Source organism: Sycon ciliatum, chromosome 4 (assembly GCF_964019385.1).
Source record: "Sycon ciliatum chromosome 4, ocSycCili1.1, whole genome shotgun sequence".
In the NCBI taxonomy this organism is placed as follows: Eukaryota; Metazoa; Porifera; class Calcarea; order Leucosolenida; family Sycettidae; genus Sycon; species Sycon ciliatum.
Genome location: NC_088646.1, coordinates 27,208,755 through 27,221,813, shown reverse-complemented (window position 1 = coordinate 27,221,813; position 13,059 = coordinate 27,208,755). Strand labels below are relative to the sequence as shown.

Genomic DNA, 13,059 nt, shown 5'->3' with positions numbered 1-13,059 from the left:
GCCGGCATGACAACTCGCAGCATCACCAGAACGCCTGCCATCCGAGAATGGACCGCGAACCGTGATCAACTCAACTGATCATCCGTCCGTTGACCTCAGCAGCAGGCTCAGCTCCGTTTCCCCCCTTACTTTGTCATTCCCTGAAACAGTGAAAGGCTGAACAGTGCAGAAGGCTTGAAGTTGAACTCAAGTAACTGTTGAAGCTGTGGAATGAATCAAAAGAAACGGAGAAGACAGAACCAGCACAATTTTTTAAATGTCAGAAGCAAAACGACTCGGCTCGGGCATCGAAGTGACCATACTGTACTGTAGGCATAGTTGGTGACAGCGAGGTGGCCGACAGCATCTACACGACTGTATCATAGTAGAAAAAGCGTCCAAACGCACCAAAGCTGAGAAGGCGGTGCGAACGATAAACCTCTGCCTATCGCTATAGCCCAGGAGTTTGTGAACCCATTGTCGCTGCTGCGCCAGGGCTACATGCCAGTGTGGGTGCTATGGCAGAGGAGACAAGGAGACCGTCGAAGAGGGCAGCTGCCGCAACTCCCGCTACAGGCCCTGGCCGACAGGAAGAGGTCGCAGATGAAGATGCCTTGTACGATCAGCTGAGAGAGGTGCTACCTTCCAGCGGACTGCTGCACTATTCACTGGACACACCCTCCGTAAGCTGATGCTAGCATGCTCACTTGTTTGTGCTCACTTGTTTGGGACCGGAAAAATACACACCAGTAACATACGTTGCACATGTACTAGTAGTATTCATAAGTTTGAGGGAGTTCAAATGGGAAAAGTCTGAAGAACAATTGACTGTCACCATGACCATACTGTACATTGTAAAATGTGCAATTATGTACAATGTGCATGTACAGTACTGCTCGATGAAATCCAGTCGCGTCACTCAAATACACGCTCGGCGTTGCGCAGCCTTAGACCTGCGAACGCTGAGCTGTGAAATGGTGTGAGGCGCAAACTTGAGTCGGACACAGCTGGATTTCATTGAGCACTGAGGACTGTACATGTAAATGTAGAATAGAACATACTTGTACATGTACCAATCCTAATACTATTCTGTTGTGGTACATGTAACATGTACATTTACATGTACACATATGTAATAGTGTTTCCTTGGCATGTGTGCGTGCGTGTGTGTGTGTGTGTGTGTGTGTGTGTGTGTGTTTGTGTGTGTGTGTGTGCGTGCGTGCGTGCACGCTTGCAGGTACTGTGCAAACCCAAGATCATGGCTATGAAGTCGTACACACTGCAGAGAATGGAAGAGATCCAAGAGCAGGTCAGTGTGTTTCTTGTTGATTCCACGGCTCGGCTTGTTGTCATCGGCATTGTTGGTGCTGCCCTAGTAGCCTGAGCATACTGTAGTGTGCTTGTCTGAACCATGTTCAGAGGTCCCCAAATCAAGGCCACAATTGTGATCACTAATTGTCAAAAGACCACGGATCATGCAGAACTCCCAGTGCCAGTGCTATTGCAGAAATAGGCTTGATCTTGTTGATCTCCATGACCATAAGCCATGTCAGTGAGCGCTGAAGAGTGAAGACCATGTCAGTGTAAATTTTTATTTGTAGATACGGGTTGCGGTGATTGCTTTGCAAGTGCAGCAGGTTGAGTTCAAGTAAGTTGTATGTACAATGTGCACACCGTAAAGTCGTGTATAAAAGCCGCAGCTTATATGACTTTTCGGGGGAAATTTGCAGGCTTCTACATGAGACACCGGGCTTCTATACAAGACAGGTATTTCTATGTATGTCAACACTAAAACCACTGAGGTGTACATACATGTATGTCTCTTGAGTCTGTGGGGACTGCCCTATTAAAATATGAATAAATAATAATATGTATGTGTCGACAGTGTACATTTACCTCGAAAAATCAGGCTTCTATTCAAATCAGGCTTCTATTCAAAACAGGCTTCTATTCAAAACAGGCTTCTATTCAAAACAGGCTTCTTTGAGACAGGCTTCTATGAGACAGGCTTTTTAATCACTACAGTATACATGCCTGGTGCAGGCACAGCTGTGCGTCAGGGCATACCGTGATAAGGGTGGTTCTAGGATGCCCGGGAGGCCCGCAGGGGAAAAGGTAACACTCGGTAACAAAACATGTTAGTTTCTATGAAGGGTGATCGGCGTGCACGCCTGTGCATGCATGCCGTGAGAAGTGTGCCATAGTGGTCAGAATTGAACGTGATTTCCACTTTGCCGGGCCGGGTTCATACACGTACAGGTATTGATCTGAACATCTGTGATTCGAAGCTGTGCAGCTGGTACGCACACACACACACACACACACACACACACACACACACACACACACACACACACACACACACACACATACACACACACACACACATGCACGCACGCACACGCACACACACACACACACACACACACACACACACACACACACACACACACACACGCGCGCGCATGCATGCTGGTGCCCTTGTACACAAAATGCTGTCTGCTGGCACTCACACATGTACTGCAGATTTTCGTGATCATCTCAAGACAACTCCTCGACCGGCTAACATAACGTACCTCTTCCACGGGGCGTACAACCAGTGCGTGTACTTTGTAGCTGAGGTACTTTATATCCAAGGCCAAATGGCTGGACAAGATTATGTAGCGCCCCCCCCCCCCCGATTTAAACTCTTTTTGTTACACTCGCTGACTATACATGTATGATCTGGTTATTTTGGTGGACAGTTGTGCATAACTTGGAACATTTTGTCCTTCTTTTTATCTATATCTGTACTAATTATATTTTACTGGCAGGGGCGTCGCACACGGTACGGTCACTACGGTATTGACCGTACCACTATTTGCCCCAAGTACCCCGTGATTCTATAAAATGCACTGATTTGGGGTCTAACTTTCCAAAATTTTTGGCTCAGCCACCCCTCGCCCACGAGTAAATTGTACTTCAGATGGCTGACCGTACCGCACTAAACTACCTTCTGACGCCCCTGACTGGTCTTGCTTTACAGGCACAAGAAACCTTGCGGCAGCAGGAGATGGAAGAACAAGCAAGACAGGAAGAAGCTACGGCGTTGGAGGCAGCGGCTGCAGCGCGAGAGGCTGCCGAGGCAGCTACTGACGCCAAGGCATCCATGGATGCCGCCAGTGAAGCCTCGTCGAGCGCAGGAGATGCAGTTGCCGCTCTGCTCAGTGCTGCCGGAACAAGCAGTGTGAGAGACCGAGAGGATGTAAATTCACCCGAGCAGCCTGTTCCTTCAGCACCACCTGCTCCTGAATGAAGCATGGTCACAGACTCACAGTGCAGCACTACAGTATGTCAAAGGTACGCGCTAGTGGGCAGGTGGTGCTTGTGCTTCCCAGCATTGATTTAGAGGAATAACCCATGATCATGGAGTACACCACCTGATGCTGCTCAAAGGTATACAATACTCTTCTAAAGGCTAATTTGAGTGCCGCAGACAAGAAGGTGCATTTTGAGTTTATCTTGACTCTCATATATCTACTAAATCCAAGCCACCAGCTGCCACAGCCACCTGGACACATGTCAGTCACTGCACAGGACCATTACGATTATGTCACTGGTGCATCTGCGGCTTGTCTTTCCCTGCCCGGCTGGTACGTGTTGACAACGATGCAGGACTGTTTAGTCACTGATTTTTTGAATCGCAGGGACAGCATGCTGCACACCCCTGATGCTTGTGATGGTGTGATCCCCACGTAATAGCATTTCGTTTCCGGCACAACATGTGGACTCTGGTACTTCAAAGTAGATCGGTGCTGTCCCAAGTTGGTTGCTTCCCATTCCTCCTGCCAAGAGGCTGGTGGGCATTGTGAACTCTTGGTACTCACAGTACAGTGTAATAGAGTATCGTTACCTCACACAGGTTGAACTTTTGTCGCGTGCATATTGAGCATTGCTGCTCCCATTCCACAGCTAGCTTATCAAATCACCGTGAGTCAATTCGTCACACCTGCATTGTCATGTGAACAATTTTTCTTGAACCTGTGTGCATATCTTGTGTTCTGTGTGGTTCTCAGACACTCACATCATAGCTGTGATGTTATTGAAGTACAGTCTGTAGTCATTACGTGTGAAGTGTATAAAATGACGAGTGGCTCTGCATGCACACGATTTCTGCAGACTTGAGCCAGTTTGAGAGCAGGCAATCAGTAAGTCCAATTGCACGCTTACAAGATCATAGCAGTAGGCTTCGTCACCCCACAAAATTACATCGCACTCTTACCCTTGGCAGACCTGCTAACGTCAATTCGTCTGTGGTACTCTGATCACCCTCCAGGCTTGGCTGCCAGTATTGGGGGTCCCCATCGGTGCCCTCAACGGTTACATGTGGGGTAAAAAATGGGCAAACCATCTACAGGCTTGGCTGCCAGTATTGGGGGTCCCCTCGGTGCCCTCAACGGTTACCATGGTTACATGTGGGGTAAAAATGGGCAAACCATGTACATGTACAGCGAAATCAGCCCACCGCTCGAGGAACCCGACAAATCAGTGTGGCCCCCATGTACAGGTGGTCTCCTTATCCAGGGTTGTTATACTCAGTGGAAACTGGAAAGATGTGGAAATAACTGCATGCCTTGGAGGGTCTGACAGGTACAGTACTGTCGGGCGCCGAAGAACGGACTTCTGGAGAACGGCCAGGCTAGAATTTTACCATTAATTTTTAAGAACGGCCTGGGCTGGATGTTTTGCAGATAAGAACGGAAACTGTTATACGTATAGATTATAGACCGGTTAGGAGGTCTATACAGGATATATAGACCGAGTAAAAGACCGAGGTCCCCCGAGGTCTTTTACGAGGTCTATATATCCTGTATAGACCAACTATGAGGTCTATAATCTATTTATCGTGTTCTCCACGCAATAGTTTCTCTTCATATACGACATATCCTTGTAATTCTAGTATTATACTATAGCCTATACCGCATTGTACTGCATTGAAAGTCAAGATCATTGTTTAAACTAGGTTCAGTATCGGTAGCACAGTGGCTGGGTGGTAAGGAAGAGTGACTGAGATTCACAAGGTTGTGGGTTCTAATCCCATCTTGTGTATTTCTGCTTTCTTCAAAATTTCTTTTTCTAAGTTGGAGAGAAAATTTCTAAGTCCAAGAAGTTCTAAGGAGTCAAATATAAGTAGTCAAATATATCGCGTATTTGACTAAGCAGTCAAATACGCGATATATTTGACCGCTTAGGTATCAGGGAAATTAGTGGGGTCAAATACTAAGAAGGCGATAAATACTAGTATAGTATAATGTAGTTGTACACTCAGACGTATAACTCTGCATAAACACACACACACACACACACACACACACACACAACAGAGGCGAAAGGCTGTGTAGCTGTAACTACATGTACTTCAACTCCCACAGCCTGTCGCCTCTGTTGTGTGGGTATTACCATGATTACTGCTCTGCACATTTGTGCATTGAGCACTGCACTCTACCCGTGGAGCCGTCTAGACCGGCCTTGTTTGTAACTCTGCATAAATGACGATATGCACATAAGACTGTACCATCAAAATAAGAACCGGAAACTGCTGTGTTCGCTAAAAATTAGTAAAACATAAGAACGGACGTCGGGCTAGGCTAGAACCCTGACCCCCCCCCCCCCCCAATTCTTCGGCGCCCGACGGACTCAGTAGTGTAGTTGTAGTGCCTCGTGGCCCTCTAGGACCGAGGTGGTCGCCTTATGAGAGCGGTTCAAGCGGCTTTGACAGGTTTTACTGTACAATTATCTGATTATGTTCCCCAGTACAGTCAGTAGTACTAGTAGTAGTAATCATGGTAATGCCCATCACATCATTCTGGCATGTACTGCTATTCTATTAGTATTAGAGACGTGTCCTTTTATATTTTCTATCCATTCTCAACAAGTGCTACTATTGGAGACGTACGTTTATTAGGGAAAATACGGCAACTGATGGTGAGAATTTGGACAGGTATTACTTGTTCTCGTGTCTGCATTTCGATACCAACTCCGACCTTTTGTTGATGTATTGTTGACCGTTTTGCCTGCTTCCAGTACAGTATAATGTATCTCCAATTTCTGAACCAGGCATGGGGGGGGGGGGGGGGGGGGCATCGCTTACAAAACAGGTAGTCGCGTTAGACTTATACTATAGAGTAGGCAGTGGGTGCCCTTGGTGACGACGGCCCATTTGACCAAGTGTGAAGTGTTGTCGTCGTTGTTGTTGTTGTCGTCGTCGTCGTCGCTGCTGCTGTTGTTGTAGAAGTTTGTTTAACGTTGCACCATAAACAGGCGCTTTCGCCTCCTTTGATTAGCTTGAGCTTCCATAATGCACTTGCCACTTGGACAGTTCCGTGCTTTTTTTAGTGTCGCTGCTCTTTTCCGGTGTGCTGGACTGTTGCCTTGTCCACGCGCACGATGCATCGTACTTGGCAGTCACCGTCCATTGGCCAGGTGCCTTTGTCTCGGCGGATACATGACTTGTACAATTATGTACATCGTTTGTCGGGGACGTTCTCATGGTTCTTGTCCTGTGTTTGTCTCTTCCTTTGAACATCATTATCATGGGATTTGACTATTGTGGACATTTTTGGCATACAGGAGTAACTAACTAATACTTTGACGGTCTTGCGGTTGAATATCTGACGCAATCGGCAGCCGTTATACATGTATTAGGGAAGTGTGTGTCGATATCGCGATGAGTCGGAGGAATTTGTGTGCGATGTCTGTGGCCACGTTCTTGTAAGGCCAAGGTTGGGTTGTACAAAATTAATGCCTCCCCGGGTCCCCTCTCCCCCCCCCCCCCCCCACCCCACACTGCACACACACACTACTGCTTCCTTACTTTGACTTTCAACTTTAGTCACACAGTCAGCGCACTGCATGCTTTTTGCAGTTCGCCGGATTTGAGTCACGCACAGACCTGCAGACAGTCTGGTAGATCTACCATCGATCATCCACCACCGGTGCACCATGACCCCGGCATGCACCATGTACCAGTGCCCAGGACGCCCCGGCCCCAGGTGCCTGTGCATGTGTGGCAGTGTAGTCCAGTCTACTGACTCTAGTGTAGATCTACTAGTACTACTACTACTAGTGTAGTCAGGTAGATCTGCTTTACACGACGTAGAAAGTAGTTTAGTGCTGGTCAAAACCGGGTCAAAGCCTCTGCACATGCATGTAACGGCACTAACGCGGTGCACGCCATGCGCCATAAAAGATCTACACTACAGACAGCAGATGCAGAATGCGAGTGGTTTGCAAGACCAATGCTGGGGCCGTCGTCACTACGAAAAAGTCTTCATTCGGTCGACTTGTGGTATTCAACTATTGTGACTTGTGGGAGATTCGCGAACGATTTCTGAGCTCCAACTGTAATGGTGATGCCCTGGTGAAGGGCAGCGAGTAGCGGGATCAGCTGCTTGTGGCTAGTTTGCTGGACGCACCACACTCCACAGCGAAGGAGACAGTCGCACTGGCTGGAGCGCAGTTAGTTTTGAGTCATGTCTGACGTTTGGAGGCCAACAACCCAAGCCAAGCTTGGTGTTGGTAAGTGCGTTCGCGTGTTTTGGGACCACCTCACTTGCTGGCCTTGTGAGGCCAGATTCTCTCGATACCCCACGCGATCCTTGGTTCTGGGTGGTTCTCTCTTGTGGTAGCGGCTCTGCTCCATACAATGTGCGCTACATTGGGCGCACTCCGAAAATTGGTCGAGGGTGTCTAGCGCCTCCAGGTCGCCAGGTTTGGGTCACCTGTGAATATTGTGCTCAGGCGGTTTCGCTGCTGCTTGGCTGTAGTCTTTGCTGATCTTGTTTGTCGCTGTGTATTTTGCGTGATCCGCAGCTATTTACAACTATGATCCGGTGGGCAAGGGACCAGAGTTCTTGAAATTGGACTTGGGCGATCAAGTGCAGATCCAGGAGCAATGCGCTGGTCAGTACTGTAGTTCTTGTAACACAGTGTTGATAATCTAGAGAGACATGGCGTTGTTGCTGTGCGTGGAACAGAATTGATGTGGTGTGATGTGATTTTGCGTTTCGGAAAGCGCCACCCGCGGTGCGCTATCGTGCACGCCAAGTAAACATCCCTCAAGCTACTGAATAATGAGAAAAAAAGTTCACATCAGAGTCATACACTCTGACTGGGCACCTGAGTAAGTTAGGTAGTTCTTATCCGTGTCTATCCATACTAGTACTAGTAGTACAGATAAGACGGCAATATGAGCTTTTTGACGGAAAATAAAGATACATTACATGCTTGAGTACCTCATACAGACTTGCCAAGACCACTGAGGATCGGAAGAAATCCAACAAATTACATTACAAATCGAATTGGTAGTTCCAATTTTGCCATGGTTCTGCCAGAGCACGCATGCTAACCTCAGCCTGGTTGCAGGACGGTGATCTGCGTGAATGCCTGTAAATGTGCATTGCCGATGAACCCATTGCTCATAGTAATAAAAAAAAGCACATGGATGCACAGTGCACACGCTGCGGCCAATGTCACTACTTAGGTTCTGCCCCGCATTACAAAGAAAATGCTCTACTCTACTCCCACACAAAGAAAGCACGTGAAATGTGCACTGGAATTTCCTGTTCCGAGTGGGATAGTTTTCGGGAAGTCTGCATGCACATCAATTCAGGTGGTACATACCAAGTCTGTACGTATTTTGTTTGTGTATGCCGCAATGTAGAAAGCCGCGTCTCTGCATAGAAACCCGGACCCAAAACTGGCGAAGCTGCGACTCTAACCCAGACACATCGTCTTTACATGATTTCTTTATGTTTCGCGCCAAGCACGGCCTCTCTGCTGCATGGCGAACGGAGTGCTAGCACCCCTCTCCCACTCTCTCTCTCTCTCCTCATCTCCTGCTCACCTCTCACAAACACCTGTGCGCAAGATGCCAACTGCGTGACAGACTCTGCAGTAGTATGCCTGGAAGGAAAACATGTCTGAGCCATGCTTCTTGCCAGGCGCACCGCAGCGAAAAGTCTCCTACGTACATGCCCTGTCAGAGCTGGGCACATTTTGTTGGCTTGCTGCCAGGATGCAGTGGCTACTAGACACAGTGGTGACAGGGCGCAGCACGGGTGACATGTGACGTCTGGTTTCGTAAATATGGCAGCAGCACTGCCACATGTCCACTGCTCAACCACGGCACTGCGTATAATTAAACCCAGTTTTCATACTGCTAGCCTCACGGCGCCAACCAATGGCTGCTATATCCCATGAGGCCTTCGTTCATTTGCCAGCACTGTACCACGTACAAGCTCTACATGGATCAGGCGTTGCACACTCTGGGGGGGGGGGGTTATGTACTCTTGTTTGTATGTGTTGTACACCGTACGTACGTACGTACTACTAGCCTGCACATGTAATGGCAATGACAGATTCTTACACTGAGAAGGGGGACGGGGAGGGGACTGGGCTTATCGAAAAATGCCAATGAAAGCTGAAAGCTGACTGGCTGAAAGCTGACTGTGAATGAAAGCTGATTGGCGATTGTTTTAAGGTGTTTTAAAATGAACGCTGACTTTTCCACTGCAATCTGCCGTATGACATGTCCGTATTTTGCAGAAAAAATAGCAGACATGAATGGAAAGAACCTTCTGTTCTTATCTGCCCCTTGAAGTGTTAGCGGCTGTAGTCTGTATGGCGTTATGCAGTTATGTTCCATGGGTGTGCATGTGCGTGTGTGTGTGAATTTTTGCCAACTATCAGGCTGGTATCGAGGGTTTGCTCTGAAGACGCGTCAGAAGGTACGGCAGTACATGTATAATACTCTGACCTATGGCAGTAGGCTTGTTGCCACTCAGTTGCATGCAAATTACTCGTGATGCATGTTGGCGTTGCTGGCTGGTGAAATCCTACCATAGACACACTTTTTGCCGGGACCAATAGTCTAGCGGCAGCCTGTCCTGATAGTGATACCGTGCTGCCCTTCCACCCGGCACTGGTAGGTCACCATGATGAGCACTGGGCATCTCGTCGCGCAGCTCAGTCTCGGGCGAGCGGTTGGATTTCACTGGCCATATCGGAGTATGTGTAGCAGATGTTCACATACATGTACGCAGTGCTTGGCAGCAACATGCACTGTGTAAACTGTACGGTTCTCTTATCATTCAGCGTGCGATGACTATATGCTGTACTTCTCTGGCGTGTGCCCTCTTTCCCCTGTGTCTACTAGGGAATCTTCCCGGCATCTTTCATTCATCTGAAGGAAGCCACGGTGAAGAATCCTGGGTATGTGCTGGTAACATGGCTGGTAATATGGCTGCACGAGCTTGTGTGCTTCGGGTTTCAGCTGGAGCAGAGGGCAATAGACTATAGTGGTAGTGACAGTATAGACTTTTGTGATAGCCGTGCTGGAAGTGCTAGTCATTGCACGACACACTTGCACTGAAGGTGCGACGCGATGGCTGCTGACGGAGATACTTAAGTTTGCCGCGCCATTCCCGCACTGGCAGCGGACTTCAATGTGGAGTAATTCTAGGATCAGTTATTGTCCATGTCCACCTTAGGTGGGCATCTGTACCCCTTTTTGTGTGCGAGACTGGGAATTTGGCTGATGTATTACTGAATCCGGCTTGCACTGTGTTCTAGGCCGAATGAGGTCGTCGAAGGAACAGAAGACCTGCTAGCCCAGGAGCTCACTCAGCTCTTGCCAGAATGGGGAGAGCTGTGGCAAAAGCGCTACTTCATGGTATGTGCCAATGATATAGAGACGTGGTGTTCTCTACTGGATGTGCTGAACTATAAATCAAATTAAATCAATGAGTGGACAATGTTGCATCGGTGAACATTATCGGTGAATGTTATACGAGCACTGATAAACTGAGGCCCTTTTCTTCCTTTCTAATGGTACATTCACGTATGCCGACCAGGCTGCGGTGAGTATTGATTCGTTGAAAGTGTGACCATGACAACAACTGTACTTATCTGATAACTGAGACAGTCACGGTCAGCAGGGGTACACTTATTCTCATCCTCTTTCTCTCAATCGACAGCAGGGAGTAAAAGTACTGTTTTTTTTTAACCGATTTCATGTACTTGCCGTCACCAGGTAAAGGCAATGCTTCGGAAACTGAGTGATACGTACCAACTTTTTTTTCCTGCCTTTGTGTACTGGATGGTTTTAGGAGGATCGCTATGGAATGTTTGTTACAATCCGAAAGGTCATTACCGAGCTGATCGACATTCGCAAGCAAGTGCTTGCATCCACCTTGCCACTGGTAAGCACTACTGGTCAATGTGGATATGTACGTGTGTGTGTGTGTGTGTGTGTGTGTGTGTGTGTGTGTGTGTGTGTGTGTGTGTGTGTGTGTGTGTGTGTGTGTGTGTGTGTGTGTGTGTGTGTGTGTGTGTGTGTGCGAGTATGTGTGTATGTGAGAGAGAATGTGTATGCATGTTTGTATGTGCATGTGTGAGAGTTTATCAACTTGAATGATCTTGCATTCATTGTACCGGCTAACTTCTCGATGATAGGCCATAACAATATGCCTATTACTGCAATGTGACTAGTGTTGCTACTTCGAACTGTATGTGTATGACCATGTGCATGTGTACCGCTTTGTGTGTGTGTGTGTGTGTGTGTGTGTGTGTGTACCGGCACTTGTCCGTGGGTGTGTGTGGGTGTGTGTGTGTGTGTGTACCGGCACTTGTCCATGTGTGTGTGTGTGTGTGTGTGTGTGTGTGTGTGTGTGTGTGTACCGGTACTTGTCCGTGTGTGTGTGTGTGTCGGCGCGCGCGCGTGTGTGTGTCCAGGATGACATGAAGAAGCTGAAGTTGAAAGCGTCGGGCAAGATTGATTGGGGCAACAAGTAAGGTGCATGGATCTATGTACTCTGCACATATATACCCCCGTAAATATGCATGTACATGTACAGTGAAACAACCTGTCTAAGGCGACCCCTCAAGGGACGAGAAAAAGTGATCGCCGTGGCCAGGTGGTCTTCTTATCCAGGTTCAGTGGGTCACGTGACCATATCCACATGTGATACATCATTTTGATCAGTGCATCACAGTGCACACACCTATGCTACTCTAGCACGACTCCGATGTGCCTGGGGTCCTCAGACGTGTCAAACGTCGTGCATGCACCATGTACATCCACACTTCCTGCACTGATGTGTAGATCTACCATGCCTGGTGCACCATGCGATGCGTACATTTACATGACTAGCACTGTGCCGCGGCGACGCGGTTGCGGGTGGGTGGTCGTCGGTCGCGTTGAGCGAGTGGTCGCCATTACAGGTTTTACTATACTAGCAATGTCTGGTCACATTGTAATTTTGGAGGTAAATTCAAGTACTTTTCAAACTACAACTCCCCTTATTTGCCCAGCCTGGGCTGTTGGGAGAATGCGAACATGAGTATTGTGTCGACATTATGGCTGGGGCAGGTTGCTGACGTGTGACTTCAAGGTCTGCATGCTGGGACTAATCAGGCCCGTCGCACTGACTTTGGAGGTGGGGTGGCCATGGAAGGGGGGTCCGGGGGTCTTCCCCCGGGAAAAAATGTCAAAAATTGAAGCCAATTGCAAGCATTTCCAGGCATTTGGTGCCATTTCAGTGTGACTGCAATGAAAGACTGTTTTGTTTCTGCAAAAAAACCGCGATCGGGGACAAGGATTTGCCACGTTTGCGCTGAGCTGCGATCATCGATCTTTGTTGCAGTGTGCTCCAAAAAAAAAAAAAAAAAAACGGCCGAAAAAGTGGGGCGGCCTCAGCCGCCCCCTGAGGCCGCCCCGGCTGTGACGGCCTTGCTAATTATTGGTCTCTCACATTCTCACTGTGTGTGTGCCGGTATTGGTGTGCATGTGTGCGCACATATTTGTGTGTGTGTGTGTGTGTGTGTGTTTTCAGGCACATGGGTCTTGATCTCGTACCTCGCAATGAGGATGGCCAATCAGTGGATGAGGCAGATGTGTCTATTGTTGCTTTACATAAGATGGTAAGTGTAGCAACATTCAGTGTTTCCAGTGCGGTTTATCTCATACTCATTTTGTCATGGTGTGCACAGATTTCTAGCATCTCTCCTTGCACAATGAGTGACACTCCTGCCGTCTCCAGT

At 48.2% G+C, this 13,059-nt stretch overlaps 2 protein-coding genes across 4 annotated transcripts in view; both read left to right on the top strand.

Moving 5' to 3' along the window:
- Nucleotides 1-162: 162 nt before the first annotated feature.
- Nucleotides 163-4,065, top strand: LOC135815376 (BBSome-interacting protein 1-like). Its single transcript, XM_065328665.1, has 3 exons — nucleotides 163-662; nucleotides 1,217-1,288; nucleotides 3,005-4,065. Exons 1-3 carry the CDS (start codon nucleotides 498-500, stop codon nucleotides 3,272-3,274), a joined length of 507 nt encoding a protein of 168 aa, XP_065184737.1. The 5' UTR covers nucleotides 163-497; the 3' UTR covers nucleotides 3,275-4,065.
- Nucleotides 4,066-7,237: 3,172 nt separating this feature from the next.
- LOC135815375 (dedicator of cytokinesis protein 2-like) overlaps nucleotides 7,238-13,059 on the top strand; it is a 52,760-nt gene continuing 46,938 nt past the window's right edge. For 2 of the 3 annotated variants that reach the window (XM_065328661.1, XM_065328664.1), the window contains exons 1-8: nucleotides 7,239-7,536; nucleotides 7,831-7,920; nucleotides 9,709-9,746; nucleotides 10,175-10,230; nucleotides 10,591-10,690; nucleotides 11,127-11,219; nucleotides 11,752-11,807; nucleotides 12,852-12,939. In XM_065328661.1, the coding sequence (XP_065184733.1) occupies nucleotides 7,491-7,536; nucleotides 7,831-7,920; nucleotides 9,709-9,746; nucleotides 10,175-10,230; nucleotides 10,591-10,690; nucleotides 11,127-11,219; nucleotides 11,752-11,807; nucleotides 12,852-12,939 (567 nt within the window). In that variant the 5' untranslated portion in view covers nucleotides 7,239-7,490. Of the gene's footprint in view, nucleotides 7,537-7,830; nucleotides 7,921-9,708; nucleotides 9,747-10,174; nucleotides 10,231-10,590; nucleotides 10,691-11,126; nucleotides 11,220-11,751; nucleotides 11,808-12,851; nucleotides 12,940-13,059 lie in introns of all 3 variants that reach the window. The other variant, XM_065328663.1, reaches the window with a different exon arrangement.